General features: G+C 51.3%; 4 protein-coding genes across 7 annotated transcripts in view; all 4 read right to left on the bottom strand.

Moving 5' to 3' along the window:
• Nucleotides 1-6,821, bottom strand: part of HOXA3 (homeobox A3) — a 34,687-nt gene extending 27,866 nt beyond the window's left edge. The window contains exon 1 of the mRNA XM_031590144.2: nt 6,715-6,821. The gene's annotated coding sequence lies outside the window, so the exon portion shown is untranslated. The remainder of the gene's footprint in view (nt 1-6,714) is intronic.
• Nucleotides 6,822-7,885: 1,064 nt separating this feature from the next.
• Nucleotides 7,886-10,539, bottom strand: HOXA5 (homeobox A5). 2 transcript variants are annotated; one of them, XM_090142644.1, is made up of 3 exons: nt 10,028-10,539; nt 9,720-9,883; nt 7,886-8,848 (listed from the first exon to the last, which is right to left on the bottom strand). In XM_090142644.1, exons 1-3 carry the CDS (start codon nt 10,279-10,281, stop codon nt 8,598-8,600), a joined length of 669 nt encoding a protein of 222 aa, XP_089998770.1. In that variant the 5' UTR covers nt 10,282-10,539; the 3' UTR covers nt 7,886-8,597. The 2 variants fall into 2 exon arrangements, with proteins under 2 accessions (XP_089998770.1, XP_031446002.1); XM_031590142.2 differs by having other exon boundaries at nt 9,720-10,538.
• A 191-nt stretch (nt 10,540-10,730) lies between these two features.
• On the bottom strand, nt 10,731-18,051 carry HOXA6 (homeobox A6). 3 transcript variants are annotated; one of them, XM_090142645.1, is made up of 3 exons: nt 17,952-18,051; nt 13,774-14,029; nt 10,731-12,595 (listed from the first exon to the last, which is right to left on the bottom strand). In XM_090142645.1, exons 2-3 carry the CDS (start codon nt 13,796-13,798, stop codon nt 12,336-12,338), a joined length of 285 nt encoding a protein of 94 aa, XP_089998771.1. In that variant the 5' UTR covers nt 13,799-14,029; nt 17,952-18,051; the 3' UTR covers nt 10,731-12,335. The 3 variants fall into 3 exon arrangements, with proteins under 3 accessions (XP_089998771.1, XP_089998772.1, XP_031446009.1); XM_090142646.1 differs by having other exon boundaries at nt 13,774-13,931; nt 17,952-18,049; XM_031590149.2 differs by lacking the exon at nt 17,952-18,051 and having other exon boundaries at nt 13,774-14,423.
• Nucleotides 18,052-19,316: 1,265 nt separating this feature from the next.
• On the bottom strand, nt 19,317-22,751 carry HOXA7 (homeobox A7). The gene is made up of 2 exons (XM_031590150.2): nt 22,233-22,751; nt 19,317-21,141 (listed from the first exon to the last, which is right to left on the bottom strand). The coding sequence occupies exons 1-2, from the start codon at nt 22,606-22,608 to the stop codon at nt 20,858-20,860; spliced, it is 660 nt and encodes a 219-aa protein (XP_031446010.1). The 5' UTR covers nt 22,609-22,751; the 3' UTR covers nt 19,317-20,857.
• Nucleotides 22,752-25,158: the final 2,407 nt, after the last annotated feature.

The following is a 25,158-nucleotide window of genomic DNA, read 5'->3' as shown; positions in this document are numbered from 1 at the left end:
AGTGACCGAAAAGTGACACCGTGTGCATTTTGTTTCTTATTAATCTTACACATTGACAGTCTTTGTTAAATAACAAGGCGTGCCCTTCACCAGGCGACATTTTCATATTTGTTAGACGCGGTGACCTGAAGTTCACCTCGGCCTTGGACTTAGTTTTTCTAAAAGGTCTATAACAGCGCCTTTTAGATAGCGGGGTGCTTTGCCCAGGTCACCACTTCTAAGAGAAAATTAAGAAAAAAATCGCGGGAAAATGTAAACGTTATGGAATGTATCGACTGTATTCTCCCCTTTGTTCCCGGGGATCTCATTGCTCCCGGGCAGCCTCCGCCTTCCGCGGGCGCGCAGCTCGCTCCGCGCGGGCGCTGCTGGGGGGACGCGCCCGTTGGGCCCCCAAGTTCAGCGTTGTGTAGAAACGGGGACTCCCCCGGCAGCGGCTCTGCTCCCAGCAACGCCGTGTTTGGCGGCCGTGCTCGCTCTGTCCCGCCGTGGTTAAATAAACACACGTAAAACGTGATTTGCGCCCGGATTTTAAATGAATGGTCTTTGGGCCGGAGCTTCCACGCCGGAGAGCAGCGTGCTGAAAGCAAAGAGCCGAAGGGAAGAAAGAGCTCGCCTCAAATAATTCATTTTTTCACCCTCTTATTATATTTATTCTAAGGGAATAATTCACACACCAATTTGAAAGATTCGATATTTCCCGAAGCCAAAGTTTCGACTTCTTTGAAAATACTCTCACTGATATTTTTATCCTAGGCTAGACTGAAAAACATGGAATCCGAACGGCTAATTGTTTTGGTAAGGAAGCAAATGGATTTCCGTCACCTACTCTTGAGTAACCCAGTTATAGTAGCAGCTTTCGTTCTGGGTGTATCAAAGACGCATTGTTGTTCTTGGAAACAATCTGACCGCTATTCTTTAGCAAAATAGATATTTGGCCACGGCTTTTAGCTTGTTATCAGGCTTCGCTTTTACACCAAATAAATACTCCAGATGTGAAAGGTTAAACAATATCTGCGGTGAGGGAAGGCTCTCCAAACGGGCAGTGCCAGGGCTCGCTGTAAGGAAACAGCATCAGGAGCTCGGGAACAACGTCCCCACGCCGAGCAAATGCTCGCACACCTTGCTGCGCTCCGGCAGGTACAGCGGGGCAAAGCCTCCAGCAATAAGTCGGGCCGATCTGAAATCTCACACCACGCGCATGTGTTCCTAAGAAATATCGCCCGGCTGCCACGATCCAGCTGTGTCCCTGGCAAATAATTCACGCGTAGCCCGTGCGTGGAAGACGGCACAGGCTCCCGCCTTCGGGCTCGAAAGGCAGCTATGCACGGATGGTGGTGAGGTGCGCTTTCTCTGACTTCCTTCCTCGTGGCACTGTCCCCTCCTCCATACCTTTCACAGCTGCTAGCGGATATTTCGGAACGTCCTTTCCCTCTCCCAGCCACCCCTCGTCCCCATCACTGCAACCTGCCATTTGCAGTGGTCTCCTCTCCCCCTGTCCCCACACATGAGATTCCGGCCGCTTCTCCTCACAGACACGCCCGGCCGAGAGCTTTAGCTAAGGCTTCGACACCGAGGCGAACGCTGAGAACAAAACAAAACGCCAGCAACGTGGAAATAACTCAGCGCAAAGAAATTCCCCTAAAATTCCACCAAACTTTTTTTTTTTTTTTTTTTTTTTTTTTTAAGCTGAGGAGAGAAGGCAAACCAACCCTCGCCTCTCCCCATCCCTCTGGGAAGCGACGGGTAATTCCAGAAGGCTCGGAGCTCCATCCAAATCGCGGCTCTGGCAGCCAGCACCGTAGCAGAAGGCGGCCCCGCAGCCCCGCGCCGTCACCGCGCTCCTGCGGCCGGAACGCTCCGCACAGCCCTCCCGCATCGGCACGGCCGCGTCCTGCCCCGGCTAAGAGCGGTTCAGTTGGCGTTACAGAAACGAGAGCCAAAAACAAAGCCGCGGCCGGGATCGATACGCGCGTTAATTGCCCCGCTCCTATCTTATCTTCCTGCCGTTTGGCAAAGTGAGGAGGCTTAACGTTAAACCTCTTAAAGCGGGTTATGATATAATAAACAAGGGGAAACGTTTCGCTCCCCGGCCCCGGGAGGCGGCGGCGGCTCTGGGGTGGGGGGACACGCGTGTTTACCTGCCGCGCTGAGCCCGAGATATTCAGACACAAATGTGACCGATAATTCAAGATGAAATACAACGTGTATTACTCTTGAAAAGAGGAATTTTCTATCCTTTCCTCGGTAATTGAGGTCATTCAGCCAGTAGGGTTCACCTGGAGTCCATACTGTGATACACACGTAACTCAAAGCTATTTTATCTTTTGTGCTGATAGTCAAGATCTCGGCTATAACATTGACATCAAACTCTGTCTGGACGAATGACTAAGAGTGGTGCAAAACGTAAACTTTTGACCCTCAACTTTTTGACCTGCAGTTGTAACGCCCTTAACCACAAAGATATACAAAAGCTATGCAGCTTCTTTTAGGAGTAAGAGACTAGCAGTGTTTGTTTCAATAGTTCTGCCGTTTCCCCCCAGCTTTCTAAGGGCTTTTTTTTTTTTTTTTTTTTTTCCTCCTTCTTCTCGCTGATGAGAAATCGGATACTTTTGCATTTTTAATTATTGCTTTTTTTTTTTTTTTTTTTCCCTTCTTCTTCTTTAATCTGGCAGCTTTGTAAAGTGCTGTTAAATCAGTTTGCACAGCCTTTCGGCAGCGTTGGAAGGAAGCCTGTACTCAAAGGCGCTATTTGGTTACAATTGCAGGTGAAATGCTGGGTAAGTTCTGGGCGTGAGGTTGGAAGGACTTAAAGACCGGCATTGGGGGAAAAGCTGCAGCTCTCTGCTGCGAGGGTCTTAGTCATTTCTCCTTGATTTAAGCATAAAGAAACAACTCTAATTGTTTGCGAAGCCTTGTCTAGGCAAACGAGTTGACTGTGAACTTGGTCTAAAGCGAGCTCTGCTGGTGATTCCTAGGGTGTGCAGATTTATCTTTTCTGCATTTACTTAACCTGGCAGTGAACTGCACGGGCTGCCATTTGTTATCCGGAGACAGACTTCACCTCAAGCAAGGACTGTTCCACAAAATTGCAATAATTACCCAATAACCTTCATAGCAAATATTATTATTGAAAAGCCATTTTTGGGGGGGTTGCAGGAAAGATTCCTTACGCGTGCCATAAAGCGAAATCCTCGCGAATTTTACACTCTCTCTGTATCAGATTCGATGTCGTTTGTGCGTGCAGCCCCACGAGCATGTGACTGCGACGGTCCATGAGTATTTGCCTTCCAGAGAGACATTAGCGAGGATGCTTTCATTTAAAAGGGGTAATATTTTCGAAGATGATCAGGCGGCAGTGGGAGCTGTGTTCTTTTGCGCTCTGGGTAGAGACTCTAACAATAAGTCGGGGATATTTGGGGGGCAGGAAGGGAAAGGAGGTGAGAAAGCGAAGCGATGGCTTCACTTGGTGAGGAGATTTACTTATGTGTGCAGCTAATGCGTTAAATCTGTATTTGCGGGGAGGGAAAAGGCATTGCTCCAGTATCCAGGGTTTGAAATCGAAACCTCCCGATCCGCCCCTCGCGATCTGTTCCATTCAATTTCCCATGGAGCAGATTGCAAACCCTTCTTTTGTCACCCTTCCACAGATACACACTTATTAACTGTAAGGAAATGGCAGAATCAAAATTTCCCTGTAATGTTCAGTAATTAGGGCGTTTGCAGGGCTTAGAAAGCGCAGCGGAGCTGTAATTTACGGATGACTTTCAAGCGAATTGTTACACTTCTGGTTTAGAGAAAGTTATGGCTTCCAAAGTCACTGGCTACACACATTAAGAGGGTTGCCTAATCTTTAATTGGCCCTACGCTTAGACATGACACACTACACTCAAGTATTTCTTTCAAAGGATTAAGTAAACTGTATTTCAATGCGCTGAACGCCACTTGCTGTGCCTAAAGTAAAACAAACTCCACGCATTAATCCCCAAAACACAGCACCAAAAAAAAAAAAAAAAAAAAAAAAAAAAAAGAGCTCAGATAAGAGCTCTCTCTCTCGATTCCAGGCGATTATTCTCCGTGACGTTTTTCACTCAGAAAACAATTAGGATCTGGGAATATTTCTGCACAGTTCAGCTGTCTGGAGTCGCTTGAGTTCCGAATTTTAAAAGCGGGTTGCAAAATCTGAACGCACTTTGCCGGTTTGCGATGACTTCAGCTCTTCTGCTTCGGACGGGGGAGGGCCGAATCTACTGAGAAGTTGTCATTTCCAGCGAAGTTTCTCTCGTTGTTAGAGAGTTCCTTGCGGTGCGGGCGGGTTTAGACGCTTGTGGGCTTTTGTGATCTTTTCCTTTCCCATAGCTCTTGAATTTCTGTCCACAGCATTGCGAGAATACGCTCTAGAAACCGCATACAGAAATGTGAAAATAATAGGAGCAAAGCTTTTCGCTGCAGCCCATTACAACCCGAGATGGCACCCAGGTTCCTAAAGCATGAGTTGAGCGGGTGTGTGCGTGGACGTGTTTGTGTATTAACCAGGCACTTGAAGCAACACGGTGTTGTCGTGTATTGAGTAATCGGGAACGGTTTGCGCCCGGAATGGTTCCTTGTAACAAGAAAAGGTTTCTCCTACGGAAAAGGACCCGCATATGAAAGGATCCCAAACTTTTAAAGCATTTGCATTCCTTTGCCTCCTACTATAAAATTTTTATGGCGTATAATATAATCTAGTGCACGCCTATCATATAAAACTTTCTGGTATTCCTATTGATGAAGCTGACAGCTAGCGAGCTATAAAATCCCCAGCTGTTTATGACGGAAATGATTTTCGAATGTGTATTTGGGTCTGTGCTTTTAAAGCCTTTCCCATTATTATTATTATTTCTTTTAATACGAAGTATATGCATATGTGTTTGTTTAGTGCTCACAGAGCGATCCGCAGACACAAAGGCTTGGGACTTCATTTATCTTACACTGGGGGTTGACTCCAAATATTAAATATTTGTAAAACGGTGAAATCTTTTAGCTGCTGCTACCTTAGCTGCAAGCGTCTCTCTAACGTTTAAGGCGAATGGATGGGAAATCAAAAGAGATCAGACAACAGTGCTGGTGGTGGACCTTGGGCAGACCCTGCAGAGGTCTACGACGACCTGCCCCACCCGCAGCCCCGTCTTCCCTTCCGCTCGCAGTGCCACGCGGAGCCCGCACCGCACCGCACCGCTCGGGCCATGGGATAGCAGGGGCAACATCAAACAAAGCCCGGCTCCCATCTCCCATCACGCCGCCCCGTTCTTCTTGAAACTCGAGTTTATGACACATCGAGGAAAACAATGCAATCTGCAGAGGGGATTGCGTTGAATCCCTTCTACTCCAAACCCGAGCGGAGAACGAGGTTCTCACAGCGAAGCTGGGTACAGACGCATTTTGGAGCTCGTTCTCAGATCTCCGCCCCGGCCCCCACCGGTCCGTCACACCCCCGAGATCACTCGCTCTGAGGGTAAGGATCAGGCCTTGCAGCTACCAAAGAGAGACAGAGCTCCTTTCACCCTTTCATTCAAGTCCTGGAAATTCAAAGACTGAAGTTAAATCCGGCCATAAAGTTTATTGCTGAGTAATCACACTCTAGTGAGAACAGTCCACTTAAATAAAAAGAATGTGGAAGTAAACACGCAGCTGGGGCCTACCCCACAATGGCAGCCAGCAATATAAGGCAGAGAGGGAGAGAGCAGAGCATTGGGGATATTTACAATCTTCAATAAACCGAGCCCGTATTTCATAATTTGAAGTACTCTAATGACCTGTGGTCTCTTGTATTAATGCTACGAGTTACACTCAATTGGTTCGCTTAAAAAAAAAAAAAAAAGGCTCTGGAACGTATATATGTGTACACACATACACACCCTTTGTACACATAAAGACACCAATAGCGCATGAACGGAGGCATGTGCTCGGATTTACACAGGGGTACACACAGATCGGTACATGCATGCACACACGCGCATCACTCGAACGCATTTATATTCTTATATTTACAGATAGGAGCTGGGGAAAAAAAAAAAAAAAAAAAGTTGCAGAGTAGTTACAAATGCGCACACCCGAAGCACAGCACACGCTCGCGGATGGGCTCAGCTCCATAGCTAAAGCTTCCCACACGACCCAGTGCAGAAAAGAGGAATCTTAAGCACTCCAGCGTGCTCCGTGCCATTTTAATACTTGCTCTGATGTGCAACACATTTCGCCAATGCGAAGATGATTACCATATCATCACGCCTCCACCCCTATCGTGCCTACTGAAGGCACTGCCCAGATCATATCAAGCCTTATCTACTCTGTTTTCTTTTTTTTTTAATCGCCCGCAGTAAGTACTCCTTGCTAAACAAAACCTCTCCAAACTTGGAGAGTCTATTGGAGCGAAGGAAGTAATTATCTTCTGCGGTAGTCCAAGTGATTAAAGCTAGGCCCCAAAATCCATCTCTGCCAAAGTCGCTTATTGTGGTTTACTTTGATTTGATCGCTAAAATAGAGCGCTGGCAACCGCGGGAGCGGGGCTGGGGCACTGCGCAGCACTGCGCACAACCTGGGGCTGCGTGCGCTGCCCCGGGCGGGGGGACAGCCCCAAACCTCGGCACAGGGAGAGGGGAAGGGGAAGAGAAAGAGCGAGCGGGAGCCTCGGCTCCCCCGGCACAGAGAAACTTTAAGGAACTTGTGCACAAAACTTACCTCGACTTGCAGGGAGCCATTTTTTCACACAGTATTGAGAACTTGTGGTTTGGATACTTCTGTACCTAAAAGTGACAATGTGAATGGCCAGGAGGCACACGTAGCCTGCAAAAGAGTCAAATGAAGTCCAGCGTCAGTGAGATTATATGTTATGTGGTATATAATGTTGGATGTCAACTCCCCAAAACCATAAAACTTACTTTAATGGCACCACGTGACTTTTTATAGCCAGTGAGCCTATCTGTCTGTGCTATGGATGATTTTACGATCTAATTCATAGACAAAACCCTATTCATTTGGCACCCAAATGTCATATAGCCGGAACTGGGGCTTATAAAGTTTACTGTTTTATAACTTTTAAGGGAAGGCATCAATGTAACCGGTCAGTAAATGTGCAAATCTGTAGTTGCTCTTAGAAGCTGGGAAGAGTTAACCATTCAAGCTCTGACGGGGTAAGTAACATCGCGCTTATAGAAAACTAACCGTAGTAGCGAAGAAAGCAAAAAAAAATCTGTAAAGGGCGAAAAGTGGGAACGTGGCGATCGAGTGTTACTAATAGGCGCAGAGGGCTCTAACGTGGCCGCCCCGCAAAGATACTTAAGGCGACCACAGGAGAAAAGCTAGAGCGGGGCGAGCACGCCTCGGACTTAGCAGCGTGTTTTAACAAAGCACAAGTTTTGTTCAGCCATCAGCGACCGGCTAACGCTTGCTTAGCCCACAAAGGCTGTCGATCGCGGTCCTCGCGAGGCGGCTTTCCACCTTAGCGAGCGGCCATTAAGGGAGGAACTTCTGCTCCAACTTTGCAGCAGCAGCAGCAGCAGCAGTAGCGCTCCCGGAGCAGCGCAGCCCGGCCGCTCAGGTGAACGCGCTCAGGCGCTGAGCGCGGGCCCGTGGAGCGCGCAGAGGGAGCGCAGCTCTTTGCTTTGCACAAACCAGATCACGAAAACTTTACAATAGAAAGTTTATTATTATTATTATTATCATCATCAATTTTTTTTTTTTTTTGTCGATTTCCAGTCAGGTTTGTTTTTGTTTTGTTTTTTTTTTTTCCTTTTTCTTTTTTAAAAAAACAAATACAAAAAAAAAAAAAAAAAAAAAAAAGCTGCTCACAGTTTGCTCAAACAGCCAGACTTTGACTATATTTGTAACTCTGACCACCAAAAAAAAAAAAAAAAAAAAAAAAAAACCAACCAAAAAAACCCAAACATACATCACAGAAGCTGCGCTTAATAAGAGCCACTTCTAAGAGTTCGTGCAAAGAGTCATATACAAAGGCACAGCAAGGACATACTGCTTGGAATCACAGTTTTCGTCACAGATTCACTATTCACTACACGTAGGACAAGTTCAGTTGATTTCATCATTTCACCTCTACGACAGCATTAATTACACAGAAATTATATAGGTAGTTTGAATAAAAATATTTTTAACAGCTTGGAGCTATACGGACATTAACACTTGACCACACATGCACAGTTAAGCAGGTTGAGTGCAACACATAACATTTGTACTAAACCGGGGGAGGGTTTCTTTCTCTCTCTCTCTTTTTTCCCTTTTTATTTTTTTTTGTTCTTTTTTTCTTTTGCTTTTTTTTTTTAACAGTTACTTCAAGTAACACAGCTCGCTTCATATAAATAAGTTAAAACATCTATTATTTTTTCAAGACAAAGCCATTCAAGACAAAGAAATGTACGATAAGCAGATCTACTTATACACGCGAGAGAATGGTAATAAACAGGCTCATGATTAAAAGATGAATAAGGGCGACAAGAACAGGGTTTCTTCACAGAAGTAACACAAGGAAGTTTTAGAAAGTCAACTTAGTACTGACATGAGACGCAGGGTCAGCTAATACTGCTCAGTACTTTTAATTGATCAAACGCTTAGGGACGGAATGCCCCCCCTGCAGCTGCCATGCTCATACTTTTCAGCTTATTATCCTTTTTCCATTTCATTCTCCTGTTTTGGAACCAGATCTTTATTTGTCTCTCTGAGAGGCAAAGAGCATGTGCTATTTCAATCCTTCTTCTGCGGGTCAGGTATCTATTGAAGTGAAATTCCTTTTCCAGCTCCAAGGTCTGATACCGGGTGTAAGCAGTCCGAGCCCTTTTCCCTTCTGGTCCCCCTATGTTGTCTGGAAGAGAAAAGTACAGCGTTTAGATTCCCAGCAGCGACGTGGAGCCCTCGTGTCTCCCTGCAGCTCCGAGCCACCAGGACCGTTATTCTCAGCCCGGCTCGGTTTTGTTGCTGGGCTGGAGAAATGCTCAACAAGTTTCCCCCTCCTGCCCCTTTAGAAAAGCCTTTGGGGGAGGGGGACCTGGCGGCCGTGCTAAGTTTCCGCTCGGATTTCGGTTTCGCTCTTTCTACAAAGGGCATTTTAGCGCGTTTTCGAGGCGAATCCCCCTCTCTCCTCCCCCGGCTCGGCTCTGCGGAAGACGCCTGCGGTGCACGCTGGGCTCTCGGGGCCGCGGAGCGAGGCGGAGGCGCGCAGCCCGTTCCCACGGCGGAGCTCCGGGAGGCGGCGAACCCCCGGCGCTCCCCGGCGGGCCGGGCGCGGCAGGTAGCGGGGCCGGGGCTCTCCGCGCCCCTCCGCCCGCTCCCCGCGGTCAGGGCGGTGCTCCCCCCCCTCCTCCCCGCGCCTTCCCGGCGGCGAGAGCTGCCCTCCTCGCCCCCTGCTATTCTCTTTTCGATTCGGCTCGGCGACACAAATAGGGTCGGCAGCGCCGTTCCCGGCGGAGGGTCCCCCCGGAAGGGCAGAGCAGGGAGCGGTCCCGCTCCGGGAAAGGCTCCCGCAGCCCCCCGCTCCCCGCGAGCCGGCCGGGCGCTGGGTCGTGGCCGGGCGCTGCCGCTCTCCGGGGGGAGCTCCCGTGCAGGGAGCGGGGGCTGCGCGCTCCCACGCCCTCCTCTCCCCCTCTCCCCGACCTCGCTCGGCGCGGACACCGGCTTTACATTCAATCCTGCTTTTCCTCCAGAGAAATAAAGAAAGAACAGGGTATTTGCTTTACCATGACTTATGTGCAGCTTTCGCATCCAAGGGTAGATCTGGGGCTGGGAAGGCTGTGCTGTGCTTTGGTCGCTCGGGGCACTTGCCTGCTCGCTGCTCGCCGGAGTGTCTTCCTCGGTGCCGGACGAGGTGCCAACCCCGTCCCTGCTGATGTGCGTGCTGCTGCTGGAATTGGACGAAGTGCTGCTGGAGTTGCCCAGGGAGTTTTTCACCCCGTGGTGACTCTCGCTGACGGGCGAAGCGGCCACGGCGGTGCAGGGCAGGGGGTCGGGGGGAGGCGAGTGGGAAGCGGCCGCGGACTGGCTGTACCTGGGCTCTGTCGAGGCAGAGGTGCTGTTGGCCGGGTAAGAGCGGGCTCTCTCGCTGGCACCAAAGTGGGTGGAAGCGGAGCGCCCGACGCTGAGGTCCATGCCATTGTAGCCGTATCCGTACCTGCCGGAGTGCATGCTGGCGGAGTCCCTGTATTGCTCGCTCACCGAGCTGTGATCTCCATAATTATGTAACTGGTAGTCCGGGCCATTTGGATAGCGACCGCAAAATGAGTTTACAAAATAAGAGCTCATTTGTTTTTTGATATGTGTGCTTGATTTGTGGCTCTTGGTCGTTTTGTGCGTCTATAGCACCCTTGCACAATTTATGATGAATTATGGAAATGACTGGGACATGTACTTGGTTCCCTCCTACGTAGGCACCCAAATATGGGGTACGGCTTCAAATCACGTGCTTTTGTTGTCCAGTCGTAAATCCTGCCTGATGACCTCTAGAGGTAAACTCGTGCACTGGTGGGGGAGCTGGGAGGGCGCGGGCGGCCCGGGGCGCGCCTCCGCCGCGCGCCGCCGCCACCGCCGCCGCCCGTCCGCCGGCCTCGAGCGCCACCCGCTGGCGGCGCGGGAGATGGCGGCGCGGAGCGGGGTCGGCGCGGGGTGACGGCCCCCGACGGCGGCGCGGAGCGGGAGCGGAGGCAGAGGGGCGCGGGCGGGCGGCGGGGCCGCCCCGGGGCCGCGCGGGGAGCGCCGCGCCGGCTCCGCGGGGTGATGCTCGTGCGAGGCGGGCCGCGATCGCCGTGCGCTCCGTCCCCGGCGCTGGCGGCGGTCACGTCCCTCGCACGATCCGCGTTACGATATGTGGATTTTTGTACCGTTTTCCCGCGGCGGAGGTTTCGAGAGGCGAGCGGGTCCCGCCACTCCGCAGCGGCAGGTAGCTCTGCGGGATGAGAGCCGTGCGGCGCTTCCCTAGCTAGCGGGCGGATCGCAGGCGGTCGGTGTCGGTGCTACTTTTCTGCCTCCCGGCAAAAAAAAAAAAAACACCATAAATCCGATGGTGGCCATTTTGCAGTAGGATTTTGGAGCTCTGGCTTGTGAAATGTTGAGAGCGGTAGCCCAAATTGCGCTGCCTCCCGAACAAAAGAGCCTCGGTGCGCACACAAGTGGGTTTGTGCACAGCCTCACAGCACACTCGCATGCAAACAATACAACATATAGAGATAGAACGTACATATCAACCGCTGCTCTTCTGTTCCTTACACAGAACCCGAAATGGAACCATGCTATCGCAGCTATATCTCTTTAAAATATCTTTTTTTTTTTTTTCCTTTTTTTTCTTTTCATTTCTTTTTCTTTTTTTTTCTTTTTTTTTTTTTTTTCCAGTGCTAGGAAATGCGGATGTAAATTAAGGTACCACAAAGCGGGGAAAAATATCCCCGAGTTAATACGACCGACTCTTTCCTTTCAGTTCAAAAGATGGTAAGGGGGGAAAAAAAATAAAAAAGAAAGAAAGACGGACCCAAACTCTCGAGTCCCCAATAAATGAAGTCCATAATTCAGTGCAGAGCTGAGCTCACTGAAATCACAGTGCGAGCTCAACGGGAACGACAGAAATTCGCCCCTTCAAAGCCTCTCCTCACTCTCGCCCTAAAGTTTATCACCGAGCTCTTACTCGGTATCAATAGTGCAGATTGGGGTCAGTTTAGTGGCATTTAGAAGTCTCCCTGCAATTCATTTTCGCATTATCTGCAAGCTTATACCAAAGTTTTTATACAACGATTTTTTTTACAAGGATTTTTTTCTGCTTTTTTTTCTACTTAAATATCCTACAGTCGTGTAAAACTCTTTTTTCCCTCCCTTACGGACCATAAAATCCCAAACACATCGTATCGAGGCGGCCCGACGTAGCGGGAGCTGGTAAAAAGATAAACCCGAGATTTTCTACCATCTCTCATATTTCTACAGTATGAATGTTCACAATCACACACGCACAATAATAATAATAACAGTCCTCCGCGGGTCGGTTCTCACACAGGCACTCCGAGGACACTCTCCCACACTCAGATAAATACTCAAATATTTTACAGTCTGGGCCAGGTCTCTGAATGTTTTAAGCAACGCCATCTACTCGTGGCAGAAGCGGTTCTTATCTATATACACGGCCGTAGCTCGAAAGCTCGGACTTGTGCGTGTCTTAGAGCAAGTCCCGGCTGATTGCAGATGTACATCAGCCTGTGGGGATTAATAGACTGTGACAAACCTATGGGATTTTAGTAGCAGAAGGAGCACAAGGTAAATAACAATATAACAGAGAGCTCTAAGGACGGGCCTGGTAGCATTTATTAAACACGGTTCTACTCCCCTGACTTTTCCTCTGTTTCGTCGCTGCCGGGCTGTGTGGAATTTATGAATTTGTTTTCCTTTTTCCATTTCATCCGCCTGTTTTGAAACCATATTTTAATCTGGCGCTCGGTAAGGCAGAGAGCGTTCGCAATCTCAATGCGTCGTCTTCGGGTTAAGTATCTGTTAAAATGGAACTCCTTCTCTAACTCTAGCGTTTGGTAGCGGGTGTAAGTCTGCCTCCCTCGTCTCCCATGAGCTCCATATACTGTACCTGCAGAAGTAAAGACAAAACGAGCGCGTTGGACAGGGCCCAGTGCTTTCAGACCACAAAGCCGTGCCGCTTTTCGCGGGGGGGGGTGACGGGGGGTGGGGGGGAGTGGGAGAGGAGGGGGCTGCTGGGGCTTTTTTGTCCCCCTTTCTTCCTGCCTGACCGGCTGTGGGTGCGGACGTGCTCATGGGGTGGCCGTGATACAAAGGGGCCGTAAGGTGGGGGAAGGAGGGGGGGGGGGGAGAGCTGTAGGTAGCACCTTACTCGGATGCGGGGAGGCTGCGTGCACACAAATACACACATACATACATACACACACACACGTGTGCGGGCAGGGGTGTGTGTGCGCGTGTGTGCGTGTGTGTGCTGGCACAAACACGCTCTATTGCTCTATGGCTACAGAGGAGCTGTAATTTAAGCATAATGATAGACATCAGCTAAAGATCATAGAACAGCCTTTGCCATTTGCTCCGGAATTTATTGCCCTCCAATGCAAAGCAGCATCAGAATGGTCTTGCTAAAAGTTTAACTCCCCCCACCCCAAAAAAAAGAAATACAGCCCACAGTCCAACGACCATAAACGCGGGAGGGGTTCTCACTCGGGGACTCATTAGCAAATAACGCAAGCAAATGTGATAATGGGATTATCAAAAATAAGTGCCAAAAATAAGAGACCCCTCCTTTCCCCAGCACCACTCCCAGCCAGAACGGTTCGATCCCATGCAGTTCACTTTGTAAGGCAGAAAAAATCCGCGATGCCATGGGAGTGCGGCCCCGAAACGTGCTTTCAATATCCAATACTAATGAGCTGGGGGAGGGGGGCGATGAGGAATGTTCCACAAATGCATTGGATCCTCAGTGCAGAGGGCATATTCCTTGCATCGCTCTCTGACAATGAAGGAGCCGAGCTTTGGGGTGGCTTTAGAAGAGTGGGAAAAGGGCTTTGCTCCCTCCCTTCTATTGCCATTATTTTTTTGCCCGTTTCACAAGGCTGAGCTCCCGGCCGCTGCTCCCAGGGTGCCAGGTGCCCGGTCCTATCCGAGCGGGTGCCTGCGGAACCATTGCCCCTCGGCAGCCCCAGTTTGCCTAAAACAAACAACCAAAACAAACAAACAAACAAAAAAATCCGGGGGAAAGAAACTTTTGGCGCCCCTTCCCTTCGGCTGCGCTTAGTCACTTACCGGCACAGGAGTTCATCCGCTGCATCCAGGGGTAAACAGGGCTCGTGTACTTCCGGTCGGTGCCTTCGTCATTCACAATTTTGCTTTGCACGCCGTTGGATTTGTATTGTTGCTCGGGAGAAAAGTGTAGATAGTCCCCGTGTCCCCTCTGCTTGCCACTGCCGGAGGGAGAGGCGCTACTAATTTCCTTGTCTGAATAGAAACAGGAGGCTCCGTACTCATAGGAAGCCCGATTGCAAGCAATGACGGTGTTGGACTGTTGGTAGAAACAAGGTGAGGTGTAGGTCTTGTCCTGCAGGCTGCTCGCCCCGTACGAAGCCGGAAAATGCCTCAGAGCATCATAGCCCGCCGGGTACAGGGGGATCTGCCCGAGGAAGGAGTCCTGGCCAGCGGGCAGGCTCCCGGGAAAAGTGGGATTCACGAAATAGGAACTCATTTGCTCTCCCCTCTCCCGGACCGTGATTTGTTGTGTATTAGTACATCTGGCTATAACTATTAGTAGTCATCGAAGTGGTTTGTTTCTGGATGGCCGAGCGCCAAAAGCGACAGCAGAAAATAGGAGCAGCTGACGGCGGGGCGGCCAATGGGAGCGCGAGCGGCGCCCGCTCCCCCGGGGCCGCCGCCACCGCGCCGCGAAGTTACCGACAGCCCCGGCCCCGCCGCGCCGCCCCGCGCCGCCCCGCGCCCACGGCCCGCGGGGACCGACCGCGCCCCCGCCCGGCGGACCGCCCCTCGGGGATCCCGCCGTGAGAACGGCGGCGCGCGGGTGACAGCGGGGGACGCGGAGCCCCCTCCTTCGGTGGTCGGAGGGAGGGAGGGGGGCGCCGGGGGGGGAGAGGAGCCTCCCGTAAAAGTTGTCGCCTCGCAGCGCCGAGGAGGAGTGGGCGAGCGCCGGGCCCCGGCCCTGGGGAGGGGGCGGGCGATGATGGATGCTGCGGAGGGAAAGTTTGGAGGACGGAAGGGGCAGCGCGGCGCCGGAGGGGCTCTGCCGGTGGGAGAGCCACCGCACCCCGCCGCCGCCCCCACCGCGGCGCTGGGGGCGAGGCCGCCGGGCTGGAGGTGATGTGCTGAAATCCCCCCTCCGATGGGGCTTTCCGCCCCGGCGCCAGCTTTGTGTGAGGCTGCGCCTCCCGCGTGGGCCCGGTCCCGGGCGTTAATGAGCGCTCCGGCAATTAACGGCGAGCTGCGGGCCCGAGCGGGGAAATGCGGCCTGCGGGGAAGGGGTGTTCCGCTCCAGCATCCGAGAAGGGGCCGAGAAAGGACGGGGGAGCCCCCGCGCACAGCCCCGATACACCTCCGCGTGTCGGCCTTCCCGACCCCCCATCCCGGCTGCTGCCAGGCCGAAGGAACCAAACATCCGAACCCAACAACGAGCCGGCGGGACTATCTCTAATTAATGAAGGCCCGCTATTGAGTCAGTAGAAGCCAATCGCTTTCGTCGTAGCTCTAAAAGAATTTGATCAAACACGTATGTGTGTCTTTAAGAGAGAGGGAAAAAAAAAAAAAAAAAGCGAAACAAACATTTCCACGTTCATTTTTCAACATGGCAGTTACCCGTAGCGGAAATCTCATTCCCGGCCCAGGGCTGGGACAGTAACAGTGCTGATGAAATTCGCCGCGATGCGCACGGCGGAACCGTAACCCCGCGGTTCCTGCGGAGGAGGGCACACCCCGAGCCGTGCGTGTTCCCATTACAACACAGCCAATATCCTAATTTTAAACGCTCTCCGCCGGAAAATGGTATTCGTGCGAGCTCCGTTTCCTAAAGCAGCTTTAACCCGAGAGTTCTGTTGTTGTCGGAGGGCTATTTATCTCATTTCCGGGGGCTGATTACGATACCTATAAAACAGCAGCGAGTTAAAACGTCGCCCCACAATAGTTCGTATTGTTCGCGGCCTCAGCTGGACTTTCACATTCAGATGTTGATTGCCACCAATTTTTTTTCAACTTCCTTAAACTCCCGGTGCCGGCCGACCCGCGGCCACACCTGGCAGAACGCCGGCTCTGAGCTGCGGGCTCGTTGGGAAACGCGTGTTTGCCTTCCCCAGGAAAGTTTTGTGCTCTCTGCAAATAGGGCTATAAAAAGGGGGAACGGCAGCAGCCCAGCACCCAGCGCGGTGAGCACAAAGAGGTTTAAAACGAGAGGATTTCCCCCAACGTGGGGCAGAACGAAAACGCGCCGTGAAACATCAATATTCGGGGCAAGCGGAGCGCAGCGGCCCTACTTTAAAAAGTTGTGGTCGGGCGGCCTTTGTGTGAATCCACCGCACGTAGACCAACGTTTAAAAAATCGCGCAAGGCTCTCTTTTATTTACATTTTGCAGCATAGCTTATGCATTGATTTATTTCTTTCTCTCTCTCTTTTATTTTTTCCTTTTGGTTTTTTCTTCTCTCCCTCGAGTTATCGCTCGCATCCAAACCGTACCGTCTACTTCCCGGCCGCGAGCGGCGAAACTATTTCTTCGTTGCTCTCGTAATACCAAAGGCACTCAGTTCTCTACTGTGCGCGGCCGGGCCGCGGTCCGAGCCGTTTCGGTGACAACCGAACGCTCGGCGCTGCGCTCTGTGCCGCACTCGTATCTGCACGTCCTCTGCGCTCCTCCCCCCACCTCCGCGCACCCCAAATCCCGGCACCCCGAGCTCTGCCCTCCCGGCCACATTCACTGCAGTTTTCCTACAGGGAAGCAGAAGGCAGCCGCAGCGTTTTGCCACAGAGCCCCGCGCTTCAGCCCCCGGTATCTGCCGGCCGTGCGTTTGTTTGCAGAGTTCCCCGCGTCCCGCGTACCCCTCTCTTCATCCACAGGTACAGGTGCGGGGGCACTCCCCCTCTAAACCCTAAAATCCTCCTTCTCTTCGTGCACAAACCCCCTTAGAAACCATTCTCAGCTCGGCAGCATTCCGTCCCCCTCCCCCCCGCTCCAAAGCCTTTAACTAAGAGCTCGAATCCGAGCGCTCCGGGCCGGCCGAGCGGCCACTCTGACCCGAGGGACACTGGGGGGCAGCTCGGGGTGCACAGACCGAGGGCCGCCCTCGGCTCACGCACACACCCACATCACACACACCGAGGGCACAGCGAAGGGAAGAGGCAGCGCAATATCGGCCCACGGGAGCGATGCTCCATAGAGATGCGGTAGGCAGGACTTCATTGTTAAAAATATATCCCTTTTTTAATATATATTTTCGGATGGGGGGAGGCTGGGGTTAAGCCCTTGCGCGGTGCCGGCAGCAGCGGCGCAGTCTCCCGGCGCTGCCCCGCGCCCCTGCCCGCCTCCGCCGCTCGGCCACGCCGTGGCAGCACTGAGCACCGCCGCCCGCAATAAATAATCCGCCGCTCGCCGCAGCCCCACTCCGCCGGGTACCGCAATGCAATGCAAATGCGAGGCTTCGGCGGCACAAACAGCGCTGCGAGCCGCTCACCCGTGATGGCTGTCACCGAGGGGCGGCGGCGGGGGCCCGGGAGCTTTCCCCGGGGGTTGGGGGTTGGGGGCCCGCGCCCTCTCCCCGCTCACAGCGAGGGGAGAATGGGTTCGGCTCCGCGATCCGCACCGCTCCGCGCAGCCGGGCTGAGCGCTGCCGCCGCCCGAGCGCTGCGCCACGGCTCCGCGGCGACCATCCGAGAGAGACAACCAAAGGCACAGCCGCGTTCCGGGCAGAACCTTCCCCCGGACACAGCAGCGTCGTGCCGTGATTCCAACCCCCCCCTCCCCCAAACAGCTTTAAAATAATCACAGATAAATCATATCTAAATTTCAGCTGCCGCGATGGAGCTTTAAGTTAATGCTGCGAAAGAAAAATATTGCTTTTATATACATATATAAATCATCCTCCCCCACCCCCACCTCCACCCCCGGCAAAAATAATAATAATAACACTAATCCTCCCAGGCTGATGCTGTAAACCTGAATTCTTAGAAAATAATCGGAATGCCACAGCGACCCCCTGGCAAACGCCGACAGAAATAAACTTGGTGAAAAATCCACGCTTCCCGAATAAATAACAGCAAATCGGCATTTTATTCAGCATCTCCGCATGCACAGGTTAAACCGAAAGGAGCCGAGCTGCGACCGCGTCTATTTCTGGCCGCTCACATTCCCATTCGCTTTAATTGCACACGTCTAATATCTCCCCGTATTAAAGCATGTTTCCCTGCTTACGGCAGTGTCATATACATTTCTCACCTTTTAGGTTCTGGCTCACAGGAGCCCCTGCGACTTTGACAGCTGTCGCTTTGGCTGCACAGGAGACGAATCGCCCTCCTTTTGGTGCCAGAAGAAGCAGGAAATTAGCCAGGTTGCAAGTTGAAAATCTGCCACGCCAGTGCTTTGAATCCAATATGCCACACCTTCCAGCGGGGGAACTGGAAATTGCCATCCCGGATCTGTGTTCTAGGCGGCTGCTTATGCCGAACCTCCGCACACTTTGTTCACTATTGCCTTACAAAGAGCAAATGAAATGGGGATTGAAAGCCAGAGAGATCCGAAGCAGGACAGAGCTCAGCAAAAGAATGCGGCTCTATTCTCGCAAGGGAAATTATAAAAAAGTTCATGTTCACGGTTACCATCCACATGACCGACAACGACCAATGGAAAAACCGAACAACTCATAAAGTTGTATTGCAAAGTTGTAAATTTTCATAAACAACAACGGATTTATGGCCTTTTCCTCATCACTAAGAAGAGGCAGGTCTTAGAGAGGCGCCATCTTACCACAGACGCAGCCCAGGAGTTTTTTTTTTTTTTTTACCAGACCTGGAGTTCGCACTAATTTTATAAAAATTGCAATTAGTCCATCGGCGGGGACCGAGCGCGGCGGTGAAGGGGAACTTCAGCTCAGACGATGCTCCCGTTCCGCTCCGCGTTCGGCCGCCCGAATAAAGGCGCTTTTTGGGTTCCTAAAAATTATTTTTTTGTTGTTTTATTTTTAATTTTTATTTTCTGATTTTTGATTTCTGTCTTTTTTTTTTTTTTTCCTTCCATCATTGAAAACACTTTTTCGCCTCGACGTCGCGTGCTACACAGCAGAATGGATCTCATTCCTAAAACGGGGCTGTTTTTCCCCATTTTTTAGCCCCATTCCCGTGCCCCCCGGCCCCGGAAAGCCGCCCGCCCGCAGCCGAGCGTTCACCCCGGGAAGTTTCGCCCCTCACTTTTTGCTCCTTCCTAAATCTAGTTTCCCTACGTGCCAATGGGGCTCTGTCACGGCCGCCTGGGCCGGGCTCGGGCTTTCTGGAGGAACCCGAAGCACGGTGGAAGGAAGCCCTGCCATAAAGAAGCTTTCCGCTTTATTAATCAACCGCGCTGGGAGAAATAAATAAATTAGTTTTAAAAGAGAGAGAGAGGGGGAAAAAAAAAAAAGCACGAAGTCGAGATAGAGAAATTGACTGATCGCTGCCCATTCGTCACCTCAGATTATTTTATTCCTTTCGATCATGGGGGAAAAATAATAATAATAATAATGTGGTCGAATTTCTTTATTTGCGCGTGTGAATTATTTTTTATCTTCCCTTCGAACTGTTTCCCTAATAAAAATAAAAGCACAATGAATTGTCAACAAGCATCTTTATTTTCCGTGTGACATAAAACACATTTATCGTGGGGGATACTTGAACACGGGATCACTTCCAAAGAGAGTTCACAGACATTTTTTTTTTTCCACTTCCAATACTTACACGGCATATCCAAATGTTCACAACGAACACATCGAAACACATTGTAACATACAATTGTTGGAGTAAACTTTAGCCAAACCTTCGAGACGGGTTTATACAGAAATCTGAACGATACGTCATGCGACAAAGTTTCCCAATTAATTACATACTTCCCAATTTATGACATGGTCTTACAAATGAGCTCCAAGACAAATATAAATGAAAAAAAAAAAATCGTTCAAATATACAATATCTGCTATCTTAGGAAAATTCACGGTATTACATATTAACACGTTGGGATCATCAGGACAAACAGATATTTGAAAGGCGGTTATATGGTCATTTAAATTCGCTTTGCCAAGAACACTTTCAGCTATATTGAGTAAGATCAACCCAGGATAAGGAAACGGCCTTGAGCAGAGGCAGCCTAAGGTAGAAGCCCACGGTAGATATTAAACCGCTTTGTACAATATTGGCGTGTGCGTTCGCTCCCTCACTCCAGAGAGTAAAGGTTCGCGGACAGAGATATATTGCAGCATATGGTTTTCATTAATAATTGCTTTGGAATAAATATATTATTTTAAATTTAAATATATTCAGCCTTTACGGTACCAAATTCTATACCAAAGCTATCGATGCGTGCTTTTCGAACGACTGCGTTTATGTTTCTAAAAGCGTTTTGCAATTCACATTAGTACGTTATCTTCTTCTGACTACTAAAATACAGCATACTTTCGAAGATAGGTAGGCGGAGCAAGATACATAGGTAGTCTGAAAAATAGGTAGTACGACTCATTGCTGTGGATTGTAGTGGTTTGTGGCACATCTTTTTTTTCCCCCTCGCTTGCTGTTTTACCTTTATGTTAGTGTAGCTGTTAGTTATGGTACTTTCCTAACAATAATTAAAAGAAAAGATAAAGGAAAAATAATAATAATAATAAAAAAGAAAAGTGCAGAGCTACTTATTCAAAATTAGGTAGTTTTTCTCAATACGAGCCTAATGCACTTTTCCCCTTACGACGTGATTGGGACTATTGAGTCAGGTAGTTACTTCGGAAGGTCACGGTGTACTTTATGTGCGAGCAGCAGTCCTCCCACCGAAACGTCCCCAGGAGAAACCCAGCCGAGCGCGGGTGAACGAAAACTCAAATGATTGTAGGATGCTCTCAGGATATGCTACCACGGGGCAGGTTTGGGGAGGACGGGAGAGGGGAGAGGGAAGAGAGGACTGGAAGTCCAACCCAAGAGACGTTCTCATGTTTGCAAACGCTCGCTTGCAAGACAGAACTAAAGGGAACTGATTAACTTTTTTTTTTTTTTTTTAATAAAAACAGTGAGTGTCTCTTTTTTTTTTTTCCTTTCTCTCTTTAAAGGGAGCTTTTACAGCTGTCACGTGCGTACGTTATTCTAAGAGATTGCTTCCTCGAATGGGACTCCCTAATCCTCTTCTTCTTCATCTTCTTCCACTTTCTCCACAGACGCTGCTGCTGACGTGGACTCGTTGGGAGCCGGAGTGCTGGAGCTCTCCTCCTTGTGCTCCTTCTTCCACTTCATCCGCCGGTTCTGGAACCAGATCTTGATCTGCCGCTCCGTCAGGCAGAGGGCATGGGCGATCTCTATCCGCCGCCGCCGAGTTAGATAGCGATTGAAGTGGAATTCCTTCTCCAGCTCCAGGGTCTGGTAGCGGGTGTAGGTCTGGCGCCCTCGCTTCCTATCGGGACCTGAAGGCAGGCAGGCAGGCACACACGCCCAGCGGTTAGGCAGGAAGAGAAGAGGAAAGTTTTATCTTTTTTATTTCATCCTCATTTTTTTTTCCAACGTAAAAAACAAACACCAAAACAAAACCGGCCCAAGCGAGAGTGAATAATCCCCTTCTCCCCTTCCCCCCCCCGCCCCACTCCCCCATCCCCCCCCCCCCCCCCCCCACACACACACTTTGTCCTAACAAAGACATTTCAGCGACACGACCTGTCCTGCTCGGGCAAAGCAAAAAATTAAGTTGCTCGAGACATAGAAAAAGTGGAGAGAAAGCATTCAGGAGAGGAGGTGGGGGAGGAAATTGCTTTTGGGAGGAGGAACTTTCCCCCGGGCGATATATTTTCCTAAAACCTTCCAGGCTTTTGCGTTTCACAAGGGGAAATAAAAATCTGGAAGGCCGGGCCGTATTTATTTTATTTTAATGTCTGGGGCTCCCTGCACACACACACACACACGCACACACACACACCCCGCTCCCCTACCCCGCCCGGATCGTAAACAATACCCCGCGTTCAGCCCCAGAAGCGAGCTCTCGCTTTTCACACACTCTCGCCCCCAGCCCCCCCGGCTCCCTCCCCTCCCTCCGCTTTCCTGTTCAATCCGTTTCTATAGATTCTTATCTCCGCGGAGGGGGCAGGGGGGGGGAACGCGGCTCGGCGCGGCCCGGCGGAGCCCCGGCACAACCGACCCCGCTCCCGGGCTCCCCTTCCCCCCCGGGCGGAGCTTTTCTGCCCGACTTCGGCGGAGGGCAGTGGGGACGTTCACCCGAGGGGGCTCTGCGAGAACGCAGCCAACTCTCCGCATTTCTGCAGCAAAAAAGCGCGAATAAACTCAATGCTAAAATTCCATAGCAAATGGAGTTAAATAAATTTACGAGGCTAGAACCCATTAATTGGGCAATAAAAAGTTTTATGATACTCATTTACATACAATGCCACGGGCTTTCTACGCAATGGCGCCTCGGCTATAATTAAAACCATCAAGGCTGTGCTGACAGTAATTTTGGCGACACGCTTTGCCTGGCTGCCACAGCTCCAGCCCCGCTCGCCCCTACCTGAAGACCTCATCCAGGGGTATATCCGGAAATTAGCCTCAGCCTGGTTGTGCAGGTTGCTTTCCTCCGCTTTCTCACAGCTGGGTTTGGTTAGGTCATTGCAGAGGACGGGAATGTTCTGATCAAAAGAGGAACAATGCAGGTTGTAGGCATCAGAGCCCAGGCTGTATCCGGAAGAGAACGGGCTTTGATATATGGTACTGTTCACATTGTACAAGCCGGGCATGGAGGAGGCGAAGGCACCCGCGCCTGGTCCATAGCCGCTTCTCTGGGAGTTGCTTGCAAAGGAGCAAGAAGTAGGCTCAGCATTTTGGAAAAGAGAAGCCCCCGCCGTATATTTGCTAAAAAGCGCATTCACATAATACGAAGAGCTCATAATTTTGACCTGTGATTTGTTGTCCGGCAGGCTTCAGTGTCGGTTTTACGAGGTAGCGTGATATATGATAACATTACACCCCCAGATTTACACCAAACCCCATTTTCTTTTGGACTGAGCTGCCTCCAGCACGTGACCGGTCATATGACGCCGCCCGCCAATCCCCGCCCGCCTCACAGGTGGTGCCGGCCGCGGCCCGCCGGTGCCCGGCCATGGACGGGGCCGCCGCCGTCGCTGCCGCCGCCGCCCCGCGCCGTCGAGCCGCCGCCCCTCCGCCCCCCGACGGCACCGCCGCCTCCGCCGAGAGAGGGGGGAACCCGGGTCCCGCTCCGAGGAACCGCTCGGCGGCGGCGGCGGCGGCGGAGGAGGGGGGGGAGGCGGGGGGGGCGGGCACCATGTGGTCCTCGTTAGACGGGGCGGGGGGGGCGGGGAGGGGGGCCAGGGAGAGAACGTTGAAAACAAAACAACTTGAAAGAAGTGAAAGCGCTCGTTATTGTTGTTATTGTCCGTGCTGTAAACACGCAGAGGGTCGCTGGTATGCGGGGAGGGGGTTCGGGGCGCACTCGGCTACGGGGCACAACCGACCCCGTCCCGCCGCTGCGGTTCCCGGAGCCCGAACCTAGCATAGGGGTGCGCGGAGCCCTCCGCGAGTCGGCCCGGCCCTCCTCTCCGGGCAGAAAGGAAAACACCACCGCCCCCCGAATAAAGGCAGCGTACAACGTGCGGTTGAGGGAACGTTCAACTTTCTGAGCGCCTTAAAAAGCAAAAAGAAAACAATACGCTGCATTCAAGGAGCCGCCTGCAAATGCCTTCAGCCCTGAGCCTTATTTATTACTATTATTTATTTATTTTTTTTCCCCAGCACCCCTTTTACCTTTCCGTCGTACATACCTTACGGCCCCGTTCTTCTCAGCTCGTGGGGAACGCTGCCGGTTTTCTAAACCCCGGCTCCCCAACAATGCGAATGGCTCTGCATTGAGGATGCTGCACCGTGCCCTTCCTTTAAACGGATCGTAAAATGAGTTTCCTTCCCTCAGACAGGGAGTCCTGGTAAAGACAGCTTTTACTGCCTGCCTGTATTGCACATCATAAACTGGAAGGAGCACAATGGAATTGCCCCGGAAATTCTCCTTTCAATTATAGTTTGGTGCCCCGTGTACAAAGACTTTCTCACCACTTAAAATTGTTCTTGGCGATATTTCGCACGGACCCTAAACTTTCCGTTTTGTAACCGTGGAACACCCTCTCCCCCCCGCACACCTCCACGCTCGCCCTTGGGGAGCCTTTATGCGCGGTTATTGCAGCCCCATGAATACAGGTTTCTGACAGAAGCGAGTAAATTCTTAGAGCGAAGTCCCCGAGATATTGCAGCCTCAGAGCATGCAAATGTGGCGGCTGCTCCTAGAGATGTGCCAAGCGCCAAGCACGTGAAAACGCGGCTGATACTCGGAGGCGCGGGGGAGAATCTGGAGAAAAGGGCTCTGCTCGCGTTTATTCCGATTTTGGCAATATCGCTGCGGTCGATGTGGGAACATTCCGGCAGAAGAGGCTGCCGGAAGGGAAGAAAGGCCCAAGAAGTTAAACGAACGCGAAGCAAACAAGACGACGACTCAGAAGATCAAAGAAGCTGAAGTAGATGACATTAGACCAATAAATTGCTCCTCTGGTGACAACATACCAAGACGCGAGGAGAAAGAAACGGCAAACATAGCCGATGTCTAGACTCTGATATTGATAACGTCGAAGCGAACGGCGGGGCTGGGCGCGTGTATTTCGGGTTCCGCGTGTCTGCAAAACAAGCGCTGCGATGCCGTTAGTTTTGCGGCGGTGCGTTGTGACCGCCGCCTTTTCTTTTATTTTGCTCGCAGCTTTTTATCTGCCAACCCACAAATAATAATAATAACAACGTCAAAATGCCTCCCACCAAACAAATCGTCGAAGCAGCTCCGAATTGGCCCCCACCGCTTATGTGCGCGCCCACCCCCCGCGTGTTCGCCCAACGGCGGCACGGCGCTGCTCGGAAATAGCCCCGAAATGTCTCATTTTGTCGCACGCAAACAACCCCGGACACAGCAGCCTGCAAAACGCATTCAAATGTATATGTGTATATATATATATTACAGTCGAGGAAATAGCGAGCGAGCTGAGATTGCGAGGTTTCCGTCACCGCAATCTTCTCACACGCTTTAAAAATAATCCTCCAGGCGGCATTCACTGCATGTATTTTTTACGTGGGAGAGCCGGGGGTGCCTCGCTGTGCGTCCCGAGCTTTTCCGGGAAGTCAAAGGTAGCGATTAAACGGTGCTCAGAAGTTACGCGCGACCTGGGAGCACTGCCCGGTTATGGCTCATGTGCCGAGAGGGATCGTGATGTACTTCGCACTAGAGAGGATTTTTGTTGTCCTGGAATCCCGCCGTAATTTATCCCCGATTATGATGGAGCGCGCTGTGCAACGTTATTACTTCTCATGACGACGCATAAACACTTCTTAATTTCGGTGCAGTTTTACTGCCCTCGGAAAAAAAGAAAAAAAAAAAAAGAATTAATCAT

Source organism: Phasianus colchicus, chromosome 6, assembly GCF_987193195.1.
Source record: "Phasianus colchicus chromosome 6, bPhaCol1.hap1.1, whole genome shotgun sequence".
NCBI classification, from domain to species: domain Eukaryota; kingdom Metazoa; phylum Chordata; class Aves; order Galliformes; family Phasianidae; genus Phasianus; species Phasianus colchicus.
Note: the sequence above shows the minus strand (reverse complement) of the source record. Positions and strands in the feature narration are given on the sequence as shown.